At 37.0% G+C, this 17,537-nt stretch overlaps 1 protein-coding gene across 1 annotated transcript in view; it reads right to left on the minus strand.

Moving 5' to 3' along the window:
- Positions 1 to 17,537, minus strand: part of LOC107706218 (CUB and sushi domain-containing protein 3-like) — a 406,816-nt gene that overhangs the window by 45,980 nt on the left and 343,299 nt on the right. Inside the window, 8 exon segments of the mRNA XM_016509850.1 lie at positions 715 to 888; positions 4,645 to 4,818; positions 5,514 to 5,687; positions 5,795 to 5,989; positions 7,015 to 7,200; positions 11,113 to 11,301; positions 16,342 to 16,488; positions 16,900 to 17,088. Of these exon segments, the coding sequence (XP_016365336.1) occupies positions 715 to 888; positions 4,645 to 4,818; positions 5,514 to 5,687; positions 5,795 to 5,989; positions 7,015 to 7,200; positions 11,113 to 11,301; positions 16,342 to 16,488; positions 16,900 to 17,088 (1,428 nt within the window).

Raw genomic sequence — 17,537 nt, forward strand, 5'->3', positions numbered from 1 at the left:
GAATGAATAACGCAGCAACTGCGCGTCTCGTGGGCTAGACTAACAAAACATTAAACTACAACGTCACTTACATCATCATCACCGCATCTCGTGCTCCACTGATGACGCTCCCTGATGCACATCTAACATTGGATTGTACTATTTTTGCATTCAAATGCAAATGTTTATTTTAAATTCGACTAATATTCATTCTTTACTCACAATCTCCTCATCACAGGCAGGCACAGCCCTCATGTTCGTGTTTGTGTGTGCTGTCTGCGTCACTCATAGCACGTGACTATATCGTGCACTATATTGAACATTTTTATACCGTTATCGAAGAAGGTGTACCGTCGATAAATATCGATACCGTTTTATCGCCCAGGCCTAAAATGAATAAATTTTTAATATAAAAGTATTAGTTAGTATCATGTATCATACAGTTACATGCCACAATAAGTGAGTGCACACATGCAGAATGAATTATCACAGAACATGCAATCTATTTTTGTGTAAAAACTGTATAACATTGTCTTTCCTTACTAGGCATCATCAATGCCATTTTTGTTAGTGTACTTTCAGCCACCAAACCCCACAATTGGCAGCCACTTAGCAACATCGCAACAGCCGCTACCCCCTTCCTTACCCACAGAGTGCACTGCGGTGCTTTAATTTTGTCAGGCGGTGGATCAGGCAAAGCTCCGTGTGAATAAAAGACTTAACTTTTCTCCCCACCTTTACATGTTGGTGGTGGAAGGCTCCACTGTCGGTTGGCCTGACACTGGGCCCGAGAAGGGCCCTCCATCACGTATCCCATGTTGCAGGAGAAGCTCACCACATCATTCAGGTTGAAGCCATTGCCTACGGTACGCCCATAGATGGGGCTCCCTGGGTGCCCACAGCTGATGGCTAGAGATGACAAGAGTGAGATGTTTTAATATGGCATAAGCACCATGTTAAATAATAAAACGAGAGTAGCGCTGTGGGATGAGTTCTTTCTGGAAGCTAACATTTTTAGAGTGTGATTAAATTATGGAAGAAAATAGATGTGCCCTTTATATTGATTGGTCACTGCGGGAAATTAGTTCATTTTCCCTCTGTAATTTCTAATCATTTATTTGGTAAGTTGCCAACTCAAAAGCAATAAATCAGATTTGGGTTCTCCTTGATAAAAAGGAAATTCAAAACCAGCACTACAGTCTAAATATCAATGAACAGAAACAAAGGCAGGTTTTATGAGGCAGGTCATTTTAAGTGGGACACAATCACATGTATGCATTTATCTGGACCTCTCCCGCTAAAAATATTAACTATTCATTAATCTATTAATCAATTCTTTAAATGTAGGGCTCAATGATAAAGATGACCAAGGGCCAGTCAGTGTGAGAAGCTACTGAAAATTTTACATATAATGATCAATGTATATCCATTTTTAACGTCATGAAAATCTAAATGTTTAGCATCAGTAAGAATGTGTTCAAATAAAAAGCAGTAAGGTTTCGCATCTTATGCCATAATTTTAGAGCAAAAGTTTTTTGAATTTATGGACTTAAAAGCCAGCTATAAACAGCTATATATAAAAAAGAGCTTCTAGAGAAAACCTTCATTTAATGAAAACCTTTTTTAATTAAATGATTTTTTTTTTAGAAAATATAAAAATGCAGTGGTCTCATTATTGTTCAAAAGTTTGAAATCAGCAAGACTTTTTCTTTTCTTTTTTTTTAAAGAAAATTAATAAATTTATTCAGCAAAGATGCATTAAATTGATCAAAGGTGACAGTGAAGACATACAGTTACAAAAAAAACTATTTTAAATAAATACTGCTCTTTTAACTTTATATTTAGTAATATAAATAACCCTGAAAAAATGTATCGAGTATAAAACAGCACAACTGTTTAATGCATTTTTTGAAACATTAATTAATTTCCTGATTTTTGAAGAACCACGTAACACTGGAGTAATTTCATAAACATTAAACATCTTACAGACTCCAAACTTTAGAATGGTTGAACATATATAGCATAAAAAAACCCACAAGACATTTTGTCTGGAAGTGTGTCATCTAATAGTTCTGTAACAGTCTATGTGTGAAGCGAACATTAGTCCAATGAATGAAATCCCGCTGTTCTAATAGCAATGGGCAACACGGTACCATTTGTGCTCAACTGCAGGCATTTGCTGGCAGAATAAAGCAGTACATGCTGTAAACAGAAGATTCACACTCAATGCCTTCGGGTGAGAGCTGTCACTCTGATGTTCAGTTTAGACATTTAAATCCTATCGTTTATCAGAGTACATACAGACAGCAATGTAAATCAATCTAACAACAGCATACTGCCTTTTAATTACATGCCAGGTTGAGTTTACTTCATTTATATGGGGAAAGTATTAGACCTAAACTGTCAATCAGTATCAGATATGGAGCTGATGTTAACAGTGCAAGGTGTTGTTATCTACTGTGTATTGTGACTACACATGTAAGCTGAAAATGACAGGCCAATCCTCATGTGTCTCACCGTAGGTCTCCACAATATATGCTGATTAACTCCAGTCTAATTCATATACTGTGCTCCAGAAGGGCTCTTTTTTAATTAAAGTGAAATTTCTTTCGCTGATACGACACATTTAGAGGTATATTTGCTTTTGTAATAGCTCTTCCAGGCTACAGTATATTTTGTTCCTCACTATGCGTCTTTTCTGCACTCATAAAAAGCCACAGTTCATTTGCATAATCACAGTTGTAATTTGTTTCTCTTTGCACAGAGGCAATTTCCCTTTCATCTAAAGACTCTCCGTAGCCCAAATTTCCAACCTAATCACTGTATACTAAAATAGCTGAAAATGTACCCACACATTTCCCTCTTTTTTGTATACTACAAGCTGTGATTTTAGCTTCTAATGCAAAGCTTGTGAAATGTAGATAGCATAGATGTGACAAAACATTTTAAGCTTAAAGACCCCCTGAAATCACTTGATGAGCATGGTTTTCTTTCCTGTGTTGACATATTTCCTACTAAAATAGGAAGTGAGGGCCTTTAATTTACATCACAGTCGAGAACAATGACTTACTACTTGTAAATTGCTAATCAAAGGTAGGTGGGTTTAGTCAAAGGGGATCTTCTAATTCTAGAACGCATTTGATTGGACAAAATTGTGGATACGCTTGAGTGCAGGATCAATCATCAATATTTTTGCTCAGTTTTCATAAAAAAAAAAGTTTGCAATCAATGTATTTCACAAAATACATTTTAAGCATATATATATATATATATGCTTAAAAATGAGTTTTGTGAAAACTGATTGTAAAGTACACCAGCAAATAGACCCCCAAACAAAAATAACTGCAAAAAACTCTGGTGCAACTTTAAATTATCTTTCTTCCCTTTTGCTTTATTCCACTTCAGAAAGTGAGAGATGATTTGTAGATGCAAAACAGCTCTGTGGTTGTTTCAGACGCCGTGTTAAAGTAATGTATTGGAGAGGCAACAATCACCATTATCAAAAGAGACATCTCAATAGCCCAGTTTTCATTGTAATTGACTGCTATTCTCTGAAAGATCATGCAGGAGATGCCACATGAATGAACGTTGAATCAAATCAAATGACAGTCAGATATTACCAAATTTGAGAAGTAGTTCTTAAACATTTTTGCTGAGGACCCAGATTTTCTCTCAACCGAACTAGACCTACAACATATTTTAGGTCACAACCCACCTCTTGAAAAATACCAACTTTAAACTATTTGCTGATTTTGTATAAGTAGATAATGATACAGTACCACGCAGCTTTCAAGACATAAAAATGTAGGATCAGCCCTGACCAATTCGTCATCACTCATGTCCCTTAAAGTAACAGTTCATCCAAAAATGCAAATGACAAACTCTTTAATAAACTGGAAGATGATGTGGATAAATCCTGCAGCCGCAAATACTGCAGTTACTTCACTCCTTTCCCTGCAGCTCCTTTTTGTCAGATCATTTCGTCTAAATGTTCCTCAAACAAATAAACGCCCCCATTGAAGTGAGGCAGACTTGCTGCAGTGCGTGTCTGATAAATGTAGGCTGTGAGCGTGGACCCAGTGTGTCACTGTGCAGTGGGAGATGACAGTGACGGCACATTTTTTTTTTAATATAAATAGCTCCCTAAATACAGAGGGCTCTTAAGGTGGATTATTTAAATGCCAGTGGCATTTAAGAAGAAGAAACAGAGCTCTGAGGAGTGTCTGTGTCATGATGCCATGTCCCCTTATGCTTGTTTGCAATAGAGTTACTCTCTGTGTCCCAGATATAGTAGTAGTTAAAAACTGCAACAGTAGGATGAGCTAAAATTAGGGCTATCGATTGATTCAAAGCTTTAACTAAATTAATTACACGTGAAGCTTATTGATTATACCCCATATGAGGATATTATTGTGGCAGAATTGAATATATTATTATATATTATTTCCATATTATTAAACATACAGGCCAGATACACATTGACACATATTTTAATTAATTTTACTAATTTATTGCAATCTGTTGCTAAAATATATATGATTGTGTCTGTCTATTTCTTAACCCAGCGTTTGGTGCTTTAGGCCCTCTGTCTGATTGAATCTATTCATGGATTCAGTAATTTTCCACAGCTTGTCTGAGAGAGAAAAGCACAAGTCCCAAACTCACGGACACAGATGGGCAGCTGTCCGGACCAGTTGTGGTCTTGTTGGCAGATGCGCACAGAGGAGCCGATGAGGCGGAAGCCGGAGACGCACTGGTACACTACCGTGTCTCTGTAGCCGAAGTTCTCCCCGATCACCTGACCATTGACGATCTGTTCGGGTAAACCACAGTGGCCGGCTGAAAGGAGAGGAAAGAGAAGAGAGAGTGATTAAAGTGAGAGGTCTGAGCAGCAGCTACATTACACTGTAAAATATTAACATCCAATGCTTTTAGAGAGACAGGCTGCTTCATGAAATTAAGTGTTTAGTGGAGTGTATGTAAATTCAAAAAAGTGAGACCTTCAGTGGAGCAGGAGAAAGAAACATGATTGAGGTCAAACGCACTTCAAGCACTTAGACACTACAGTATGTTTGTGTATTGGCGTTTAAGTCTGGGGTCAGTAAGATTTATTTTAAAAGAAATTAATACTGTTATTCAGCAAGGATTGCTGATCTTTTGAACCTTCTATTCATAAAAGTATTCTGAAAAAAAAAATGAATCATGGTTTCCACAAAAATATAAGCAGCACAACTGTCTGAAGCATTGATGATAATAGCATACAGAATTGCACACACACACACACACACACACACACACACATATAGTGTATACATTCACACTTCCATTTATATTATTTCATAGTGAAAGCATTAATTACAAAATGTGGTACAGTAATAATAAACACAAAACTTCTGAATGGTTACTACTAGAAACTAGGATGATTACGATTCTGTCACACTTAACAAGGCAAAAAAATCAAGTTGGACTGCTGCCAGGCAAACATGCCTGAAACAGCAGATGTGAACAGCAGCAGTGAATGTACACCACATTACCCAAGCAGCGCGTCTCTATTCCACTCCACAGACCAGAAGATAGACACTCTCTCACAGTAGATCCCACCAGCATATACCCATTGTCACATGTAAATATGGCTGTGGCCCCAAAGGAGGTCTGAGTTCCAATTTTCTTGCCATTGGGAGGCGTGGCCAGATCCCCACATGAGATGACTATGGAGGGAAGAGAGGGTAAGACAAACAAGGACAATCTGGAAAGCTTAAACATTTGACTTACAGAGCCAAACAGCTGTTGGATTGAAGTTGAATTACACACTTACTTTGGCAGTGGGGCCTTTCGTTCTTCCAGCTCCACACACCATTGGCCATGCACTGAATGTGGGCGGGGCCTAAGCGGTAATAGCCAGGATCGCAGGTGAAGATGATTTTGGTCCTGTACTCATAATGCGAACCGTTAACGATCCGCCATCTTCCGTGTTCCAGAGAGAAAGATCCGATACTTGGGCAAACCACAACTGTGCAGCAAATACACCAAAATCAATATTCAGAATACAATGGCCCCTCATTAGTACGGTGTCAATATTTTTTAATGGTTCTGTTTAAAAATTTATTGAGCTGCCATGCTATTTTCATAGGTAGCTGCCTTCTAAGGCAGCATGATAACTAAACTGATTTGACGGATTTGGAACGGTAGCAACTCCTTGTGTCAAACAGCCTTATTCACAGTTTTCACAGTTCATATCACTAAGCTAACTCTGTGATACTCTAATAAGCATAAATAAAAAGCACACACACAAATACAGGTTAAAATTAACTTTTTTTAAAATCAAACTTATGTATATTTACTATTTGAATATTATATCTTAATCCTAATGTATTATGGGATTGCTTTCACTACAAAGGATAACTGCAATGCTGCTTTAGAATATTTTTTTAAATAGAAGGCAAATACAAGTCTTAAAAGGCAAAGCCTTTAGAAATAGGCTTTGTGTTGAGGTTGATGCCTTGAAATGCAGCCTAAATAGGCAGCTCACATGTTTTTGAAACAGGCATAATTTTGGCAGATATAATTGGCCCATAAATAAATTATGATTAAAGCTGAAGCAAAGAGATCTCTCAAAGTCCCTTTTAAGGCAAGTCGATTCACTTGGCGGCCATCTTGTTATGCCCCAGGCAGTTATTTTCTATTTAGCCAATAGAGATACAAGCACAGCTCTTGCCTACTTGAATGGGAAAAGACTGAAATTTCCTAAACTGTTTGTCTAAATTATGTTTTAATAACACATTCCAAATCAGCAATAAAATCTGACAACAACAGTATCATAAAATTAGCTTTTCTTGCTCAAATAATGCTAAAAATGATTTGATTTTCCAGGCTGGACCAATTAATGCACAACCTAGAGTAAACACTCTATTAAAGGGGAATTATTTCTGTGTACAAGTCTATCTCATTCCTCTTATACTGTCTCTTGATCTCTTTATCTGCTGTAAAATTAATGTTGAAGGGCTTCTGCATCTCTATGAGTGAGCAGGCCTGTACCTGAGCAGCGAGGGACTTTGTTGTGGTTGCTCCAGGTGCCGTCAGGCTGGCACACAGCACTGGTCAACTCTTTGGAGGACAGCCGGTAGCCATCGTTGTAGAAGTAGGTCACACGTGTACCCACTGAGTAGTCCATGGCAAGCACTCCTCCGTTCACAGGTGCCTTGGGCACCCCACAGGAGACAGCTTATGGGTGTGAAAATGAGATAGACATACGAAATGTTAAGTAATAAGTTGAAAATATAATAATGACAAGATAATTAAAAAAAACTCTCATCATTGCTTATTACCCCATTAGAATATTTCACTATCAGAGCATTAAAAAATTGGTTATTCGATTGGCTGGTTTTACAAGATGTAATTCGACCTGCTTTTCAGGTGCTTATGAACACGTAGCGGTTTTATTAAAGGTCAATACTACGTTTATGAGCAAAGAAGTCATTATAGATATTTTGGCCAAAAGGATGTGGTCTATCCGAACTCCATCCATGTCTGTGCACATGAGCATTTAATTTTAGGGATGCATGATATATTTGTACCAATCGGTTACCAGCTGAGAGAGAAGACATTTATCTTTATAATCTTTATATTTAATAACACTGTGAAATGTAATTTTGTAGCAAATCTCAAATGAATATCCATTTTCCGTGCTGTACATTAGAATGTTGTGATGCCTAGATTCAATAGTGTTTTATTTTTTTATTTAAACAAAATGTAATATCATCTATAACAAGAAAATAATTATCGGCTTATTGGTGTAGGCCTGATTTTTAACATCAGCACTTTCATATTTAATAAGAATCACAATAATAATAATAAGAAGAATGGCACACGACCATCCCCAAACTAAAGTTGCCCACTAAATTGCAAGCACAGAATGCTTTATAATGTCACTGTCACGGTCAAGGTGTGTGGAGGCAGGCAGGATGACGAGGACGACAAGGATTCAAATAAGGATGTTTAATGTAGAGACAACAAGGCAGATACGGGTAGATGAGACACACACACTCAGGGTAACATTCACAATAACCGACAAACTAGACTACAGGAGGCAGGAACTAATATAGGGTGGATAACGAGGGGCAGACAGGTGAGCACAATCAAGGTAATTAACTAATAATGAGGACAGGAACAACCAAATAAGGACACAGGGGCGTTACAACCCCCACTCGACGAAGGTGGGGAAGCTCTCTAGAGGACCTTCCCCGGGCAACTGCGCTCGTGTGGTGGCGTTAAGTCCCACTGTATGGTTTTACATTAAGATTTGGAATTAAGGAGTCTAGTCAACTCATTAACTGTAAAGTCACTCAAGTTTAAACTGAACACTTTTTTTTTTGAAAGATAAATACTGTATTAAAAGTATTAATTGAAAAGTCCAAGAAGGGCAAAAGAAAAATGACTCTATGATTTCAGACAATCAAAGTCAAGGTTCACCTGTATGTAATAGCAGATCTTTTTCATAAACAATGAAATAGCACTCAAGGAGTTGAACTATTCCACTATAACTATGCTTGTCATCAGTGTGGCAAACCAGCCAATGGAACATTCCGTCTCGCTTCTTGTTCTCCTTCTCCCTTACGCAAGCAGCACTGGAACATATTATTTATCAACGCACTTGTACTTAAGATGACGCTAAGTATGAATCATTGCTGTGCAAAAGCCCTCTAAGATTTATTGAGCAGCAAAACCACTGGTACATTTGAGAAACAAAGCTACCGCCCTAACCATCCGACTGTCAGTGCTCAGTCATTAGAAGCCGAACAATAACCTTCCAGCAATTAAAGAGCACATATCAAGTATAAAGCGTTTCTCACCAAGAGTGGCCTTTGACAGTGATGCGAGATGAACTCTTGTTGCTTTGCTTTAGGATAAAAAAAAACAAAAATACAAAAAGTGCCCAGATCGCTTTTGGAAGTTTACAGAGTCATTTAAGTGTCACTTGATGTTAGTGGCACCAGAGCCTGTGGCCCTTAGAGGGAGTAGGGGCCCATTCTGTCACATCAGTGTAGGAGCAGAGGCCCTGCATGAATGCACCGCCTCAGAAACTATTTAGTCAGACTCATCTACTCTACAATACTGTGAAGCTGCGTCTGGGAGGATAGGTGGAGCAGGATAAACGACACAGATGGATAAAGAGAGCTCTGAAGATTAGTCATTAATGTGACAAATGAAACAGATCATGAATAAACAGTATCAGTGAGAGGAGTGGCGACAGTAATTACTGCGTCTCCATCACTGACCGTAAAAGCTTGTTAGAGATGCGTCAGGAAAATTACTGATCATATCTGCAAGCACTGAATTACTACCTGCTGACTTTAAAAAGGGTTTGTTGGGTGTTTTAGTCAACAAAATACAGGTGCGAAAAGAACACAAGTTCAATGCACGTTTAATACTTGATTGACAGCATTTGTGGCATAATGTTGATTGCCATAAAAATTGATTTTGACTTGCCCATCTTTTAAAAAAAAAAGGCAAAAATCTAGGTCACAGTGAGGCACTTACAATGAAAGTGAATAGTGACAATCTGTAACTGTTAAAATATTCTCTGTTTCAATAGTAGAGTCACAAAAAGTAAACAATATTAGTGTTCACATTATTTTAGTTAGATAAAAGCCTTTTCTTTGCAAAGTTTTATTCAATTTTAAAACTTTTTTGCCATGAAATCATAAAGCCTAAAACTCTAAAATTACTGCAAAAATTACAGGAATTTTACATCTTTTTAAAGATAAATTTATTTGCTTCACATGTAAGGCTACGTTCACACTGCAGGCAAATGTGGCCCAAATCTGATTTTTTTGCTCACACGTGACTCGGATCTGTTTTTGTCATGACAGTATGAACAGCACAAACCGCATGGAATCTGATCTTTTCAATTACGATTTGTGCCACTTCCATATGTGGTACTAAGTCCGATACATGTCAGATGTTTTGCAATGCAACCACAGTGTGAACAGTCATGTCGGATTTCATGCGACTTTTACGTCACTCTAGATCGACATTCGTCATAATTCCACGCAGACGGGAGACACTTCAAAGATTTTTACATACCCAAAGTTATCAAGACAGTTGCGAAAGGTAATCAGTGGAAGTGTAATGTGTCAGAACTCATAAGAATTACAGTGACAACTCTATATACAAACAAAACATGAGGGCTCGTATCATAAAAGCTTCAAAACTCTGCTGTCTTTTGTCACATCCTTGTCTTTACTTTTCATATTGCCTGCACATAATTTCGCCAGATTCAACAGCAGATCACACTATAAATAAACGCAAAATCGCTTAGTTTATGTCCTCTGTGTTTACTTCCGTATGACAGCGCGCTGCGCAAGTGTTGCCAAATCCACAGTTTCCCTGCGGAATTAGGCTACTTTTCCACTGTTGCCGCGGGATGTCTTTAAACTTTGTGGGTCGACGCGACCCCACTAACGTGATATTTATCCCTCTGAACATGGTTGTGCTAGTTTTGGACTAGTTTTGAGAAGGAATTGGGCAGATTTTGTTGTGTAAACCTGGAAACCCTGTTCGTATTGTTCTTCTGTGCATGCGGGTCAGTTCAGAACCATGATCTGTTCACACTGTAAAACTGATACTGGCTACATTTAAAACAACAATGTGAACAGCTACACAAAAAAAATCGGATCTGAGAAAAAAAAAAATCAGAATTGAGCACTAAGGCTCGCAGTGTGAACGTAGCTTAAGTTTTAAAATTCTGCAGAAATTGGTCCCTTCACTTCTATTGTAAATGCCACACCGTATCCTTGATTTTTTTTGAGGGGAGAAAATGATTATTTAATCAAAATGTTTTGGTTAATCAATGTTATGCTTTGAAATATTTTAATAAAGTTTGAAATAATTGAAAATATTGAACCCAGAAAAAGAATGCTTTCCCATATCCCAGCTGAATATGAAGGAAAAAAACGGTTTGAAAATGGTCATTGTTTTTGCAAATCAGAAAAAGTTGGCGCTGGTAAATAACCTCAATGTCGATGCCGGTTAAATGGCTAATGATCATAAAGTATTGAACCTTTAACGTACTTGGGTTATCAGCACATTCAACCCAAAATGGACTAGTAAACATAATCATTTGCTGGGTGTTACCTTGGCAAGCAGGAACAGGGGCGTCCCAGGCATGGTAGCCAAAGGGGGTCTTCTTGCAAACGGCAGTGCTCTTCCCAATAAGCCGGTATCCACGGTCACAGGCCCAGCGTACCAGGCTGTTTAGGTGTCCTCCGGTCTGGCTGCTTATGGATCCATGGAGAGGAGAGTCCGGGGTGCTGCAGTACAGAGCTGTTCAGACAGACAGATAGAAACCAGACCACATCAGTTCCTTAATCACCACCCAGAGCAGAGCCCTGTGACACGGGCCTCATTCAGGCACATAGAAGTTCTGCTTATAAATACTTTCTGAAGGCACTTAGAAAAGCCTTTCTGCTTTAATAACATGCCGTAAAACTCCTATGTGCCTTATTCAACATGCCCCAGCCTGGTGTTTTGGAGACACAGGCTGCAGATGAATATTTTATCATTTGTGAAAAGGTCACATTATCTGGTTTATTACTATTTTCGCCCACTGAAATTGAGCAATGCAATTTATATTACAGAAGATAATTCTGGAAAGAAAGAAATCTTTTTAAACTCCTGCAAAATTCTTCTTGTTCTTTTAACTTTTAAAAGACACAGTTTAAAAAATTTGCATGAATTTAATTGCATCTGCCAAAATTATGACGTTTCCTCAAAACTGGCTTAAAATGTTTCAGTCCCTTATGCAATTTAACCAGCTGTTCCGCAGTGATGTTACAAAAGATCATACAAAAGATGATACAAAAGATACACCTGAACTACAAGAGATGTTACTATTATTAACATCTTTTGTCTTAATTATAAAACAGCAGACTGTATCTATGTTTCATATGAAAGGTCCTTTTGCTACATTTGTTTAAAAACAAATGGCTTGATTTGTTATCTAATGTAATGGAATCCACAGAGTGTGGCATAAGTGTATAAATGCTTTTTGGAGTCACTGTATAAAAATGTAAAATAATATGCCAATATTTATCAATACTTATGCAGTAAACAAATGCATTTGTACAGTAATTTTAAAAATGCATCTAAAATCTGAAAAACGAGGACGTTTCAAAAAACCTGTTATTTAAAAAACCAAACAACACCACCACACATATTTTAATGGTTTAACAATTTAAACTCATTTTTGAAAAATACTTTGCTGAGTATTATGTCTATTGTTTTAAGTTCAGTCTCACATAAGCATGCCATGCATAAACAGTGCATTCAGAATGTATAAAAGTATTTATTTTGCTATCATATGGCAAGTCAAATTAATTGATTTTAAATAGGATTATTTATTCCCCAAAACTCTCTAAAATAAAATGAAAAAGATTGATGTAAATAAAAGGTGGACCCAAATTAATGCAAATTATCTGGAAGATAAAATAAATAATAACAGAATAAATCATTGCTATAATAAAAATATGTGACCCTGGCTGAGAAAACCCAGCTAAAATCTTTTTTTTTTTGTGATTTACTGTTTTCTACATAAAATCACCCTTCATAAGGTAAAGAATATTCTGTGAAAATTGTAACCTTGATATCTTTAATATTGACTGAGTAAGACCATGTCAAAGATTGAAATCATAGTGAAATTAATGGTTGAAATCAAACTTTGAGGCTTGTTATCTCATAATTTGATTTTGAGACTTTAGCCTAGATTTCACAGAGAGGGTCACATATTTGCTATAAAGAAAAGATTGATGGACCCAGATGAATGAATATCTACTTCAGTTAGAGATCTGCATTTTGGGCTAAGACAATTCAGCAGGACAAATGAACCAAAGATTGTGGCAAATAAGGTGTAGGGTATCAGACCGAATCAGACAATTTAAGATTTGATAAAGAACAGTTGAAACACGAGGAGCCGAATTCCACAGAGGCCCAAGGAACAGAAAGTGAGAACTCTGAAATGTCCTTACTGGAGTGTGGATTACTCTGCAAATACTACATGATACATGTATTGAATGGTTAGAACAGAGATAAAAAATATTGTGTTTTAAAATATGTTTTACAATCTGATGGTGTAAGGCAGTGATCCTCAAATCTGGCTCGCGTGATCCACTTTCCTGCAGAGTTTAGCTCCAACCCTATCATCAAACAAACCTACCTGTGATTTTCTGTTGATCCTGAAGACATTGATTAGCAAACGCAGGTGTGTTTGATTAGCTAAACTCTGCAGGAAAGTGGATCTCGCGAGCCAGATTTGAGGATCACTGGTGTAAGGGATCAGAATGTGAGAAGATTCAAGGGAGTGAATACTTTCTGAAGGCACAGTAGTCACACACTCGGCTTGAAACCAAACATAAGCACATCAATAACCATGTCAATCAAACTCAGTGAGAGACCTTGACAGCAACAGAGAGCTCCACAGACACAGAAAGAAGCTTTCATAACGTTAGACTTGGCTCTACCCACGTTTCACAGCAGACTGTGAGTGAATTCAAACTGATTCTCAGCCTTTGAACTGAAACAAAGTATTAACATGTTGATGTGGAAATTTTCATATCCTAACGACGGAAATGAACAAGCCATTCATCATTGATTTCACAAGCCGAAAACAACTGACAGGAGGCTAAAGCCTGAAAAGCACTTCGAACGTGGGATGTCAGTTTGCATTTCATCTCAGTTCAAAGATACTCCGAAACGCACAGCCTAACATGACTTTCTTCTGCACCTGCACCAATCACAGAAGTGTGAAGAGGATGTAGGTACGAGGCCTATTTATATCTCAAACTGGCAGGATAGAAGAAGTGTAAGCATCTGACCTCTATTCGCACGGGCACCTCATTCGGTTAAATTCACTCCAGGCTTGAGTTGAACGGAAGTTCGGCCAGGATGTGCGGCCCTAACAACAGTTAAATATGAGTTCAGAACGTCCAACAGTGATGGAAAACAAAAGTGAGGCAAGCAGTGCTGGCACCCTCCAGCAGAAATAGCCTTCCTGAAAGGAATCAAGCCCTTTTGATGGAAAGTCAGTGAAAATATGTTGCTCACTGCAAAGAGCAAGAGCAAGTGAAGAAAAGCTATTGACTCGTGAGGTAGGGTGGATTTTATAACACTCCAAAGCACTTAGAAACTAAAATCGACACATGCAGTGTTGATATGAGAATAAATTTCAGCACTTGCCACTGCAGCAATGTGATATGCACATTACCACTCAATAAAGTACACAATAAAGTCTTTATTTGCCATATGACCATGTGAATTAATAGAGTTATAGGAACAGTCCCCTGGAGCAACCCGAGGTTAAGTGCACAATGGTCATAGCTCAAGGATTGCCCCGGGATCGCCTCTTGCTCAGGTTTGAACCTTTTGTTTACCAGCAGAGATTATAGAATGAATAATGATGTTATATAGTGAAGGTCTCAGCATTTCATTTCTTGAAAATTGCACATACACCAACAAAAACAAGGACAGATAATAAAAATTACAAATAACAACAATAATTTGGATTTTTAATCTGCAACATTTTACATTACAATTTATATAGAGCAGTGTCTACAATTCTGAGACCATATTTAAAATCTAGGATTCAAAATCTAATTTAAATCTGGGATAAAAAAAAAAAAAAAAAAAAAAAAAAAATGCTAATAATAAAAAACAAAAAACAAAAAATAACATTGATTTTTCATCATCAAGATTTTACACTGCATCTTATAAAGAGTGGTGTCTAAAATAATGATCAAATGTGATAAAAAAAAAGATAAAATAATGGTCAAATGTTCTTGTTTTTTTTGAAGCACGGGATGCTCTTTGAGTCATTCTCAAATCATCAAGCAATGCTATAATAAAAAACAAAAAACAAAAAATAACATTGATTTTTCATCATCAAGATTTTACACTGCATCTTATAAAGAGTGGTGTCTAAAATAATGATCAAATGTGATAAAAAAAAAGATAAAATAATGGTCAAATGTTCTTGTTTTTTTTGAAGCACGGGATGCTCTTTGAGTCATTCTCAAATCATCCTGAATTACATGATCATGAGGTTTAACAAACTTTATTACACAGACTTAAGAGTTGGTTAGAATAGTGCATTTCCCATGTCCGTAAAAAGTCTTTTTCGTGGAAAAACCACCGAGACACTAGGGAAACTATCCGCTTTAAGTGACCACAGAAAGCCCGTATACTGTAGATTTGTCTGTCCCTATTCAGTCCGCTCTACTACATTTGAGCACACAAACTCAAGCTTGAGGAATTGAAAGGTAAAGTGTGGTAAAAAAAAATATGTGTACTTGGAGTCCCTAGATCTTTGGTTGACATTCACAACATCAAGTGTAGAATTCACTTAACCAAGGTGCATTATTGGGCCAATGGGTCTCTGGCCTTTCTTGTTCTGTCAGTATGATTTTTTTCAGAGAAACTGTAAAGTGCACGACCTAAACTGCAAAGGACATTTGTCAACCATATATGAGCTAAAGTAAGGTAGTGTGTAAGCCCTCTCTTTGGGTAAAGAAGACAAAATAAACCCATCAAAGTACCTAATAGAAAAAAACACTTATACACAGAAATGTTATCAGCACGTACACGTCCATCTATGTTCTCACAAATATACACGAACATATACATGAGCATGCACTCACACTCATACGATTCTGACAGACATTGGTAGTTGACACATAACATGCAATAACCTTTTTCCCCATCAATATGCAGATTTTAAGTTTATAATAATAAAATGTATATAGAAGAAATGCAGGGTCAAGTAAATAATGACAATTTTTGATTTTGATTTTTTTTTTTTTTTGCATTTTTGATTTTATGAATAATTGTGATTCTATTTCTTTAAATTGTCCTGCAGTCTGAAAAAGTTTTAAATATGGATGCATCAGTTTGAAATTTCTGGTCAATACCAATAAGTCTACAATTAGAGTATTTTTATGTTATGACTGATGACCTATTAACTGATGGCTAATATTAAAATTCTTCACAATTTTGTCCAAATAAATAAAAATCTAAATACTAAAAACTACAATCAATCATTTTAAAAAAGAATGTAGCCATCACAACATTATAACACACAGTATGAAACATGGATATTCATTTTGAGATTTGCTAAAGATTAACATTAACAATTTTTTATTAAGAGTATAAGTCGTCACACTGCAGGGCATCTACCCCAAATTATTTCATGTCAACTACCCAAACACACTTCCTCAGCTCCAAGTATACTGTACATGCTCATTCAAATTCAAGACCAGAGACAGAAAACGTGCAAGCAATAAATAGATTTAAATGGATACATACTTTGATACTCACCGACATAGCGGATGCGGAACCCCTTCTTATTGGTGCCGTGGTCAGCTGACCAGCGCAGAAGAAGCTGGTGGCCAGTGGTGGTGATGTTGAAGGGTGTGGGGAGGTCACCACTCAATGTAGCCAGTGTTTGACTATGAATTGTGGGTCCTTTAAAAGAAATAGAAGAGAAAGACACCAAATTGTTACACCAAATTACACTGGTCAAAAAAGATGAAACTCATAAAAGAGCCTAATGCTTAGGTGGAACACAATTTGACTAAGGCTTTTGAAATTACTTTTTGAAAAAATATCTCGAAAATGGGCAAAGCAGACAAAGTGTAGATAATAACAGCCTTGGCTACAAATGGTGACTACCCTGTGAAAGGCATATACACACTCTTATTAGACTAATATCAATTCAAGATTCACTTTTCATATGTTGTATTTAAAAAAAAAACAAAAAAACTATTTTATCACTTTGTGGTTCGTGTGACCTCAGAGTCGCATATGTCGCAGAAATCTCTATAAATGAAACACTTTTACAATAACAGCCTAGTTTAAGTGGAGAAAAAAGTCTACCATCAAAGACTTCCAGAATGTCGTATTCCTTCTCAGTTTGGAAAAACTCAAAATACAGGGTGATATTGTAGCCCTTCTCCACATTGATGCTCCAAGAACACATCTGTAGGTTGGGGTAACTGTCTGGATACCCAGGGCTCAAAATCACCCCAGATGAGTCAAATCGGACATCATGAGCAGGACATTGCACTGTGGGGGGAAAAGACCCATTTTTATTAGTTATTGATTTTGTACAAAGCAGATAATTATAGGGTTTGTGTATCAATAAGATGGGCATACTTTATGTGGTACTAAGTCTTCATATTTCATATGTTACTCAACAAAGTTACTCTGTTCAGTTCAACTGAACTAAACTAAAAAACAGCGGAACTAATTTAAACTGAACTCAGTTCAGAGAAATTAAACTAGAATAGACAAAACCCTTGACTTAACAAGCCTAAACTTGACTAGGCTAGACTAAATTAACCTAACCAAATTTGACGAAACTAAGCTGAAAACAGATCTAGATAAGACAAAACTCCACTCGACTCAACAAACCTCAACTCCACTAGACTACATTAGCCATACCAAACTATTCTAAACTTAATAAACAACAAAAGTGTACATTTGACTCAACAAACCTAGACCTGACAAAACTA

The sequence above is a fragment of the Sinocyclocheilus rhinocerous genome, unplaced genomic scaffold (genome assembly GCF_001515625.1).
Source record: "Sinocyclocheilus rhinocerous isolate Xijiao unplaced genomic scaffold, SAMN03320098_v1.1 scaffold53, whole genome shotgun sequence".
Taxonomy (NCBI): Eukaryota; Metazoa; Chordata; class Actinopteri; order Cypriniformes; family Cyprinidae; genus Sinocyclocheilus; species Sinocyclocheilus rhinocerous.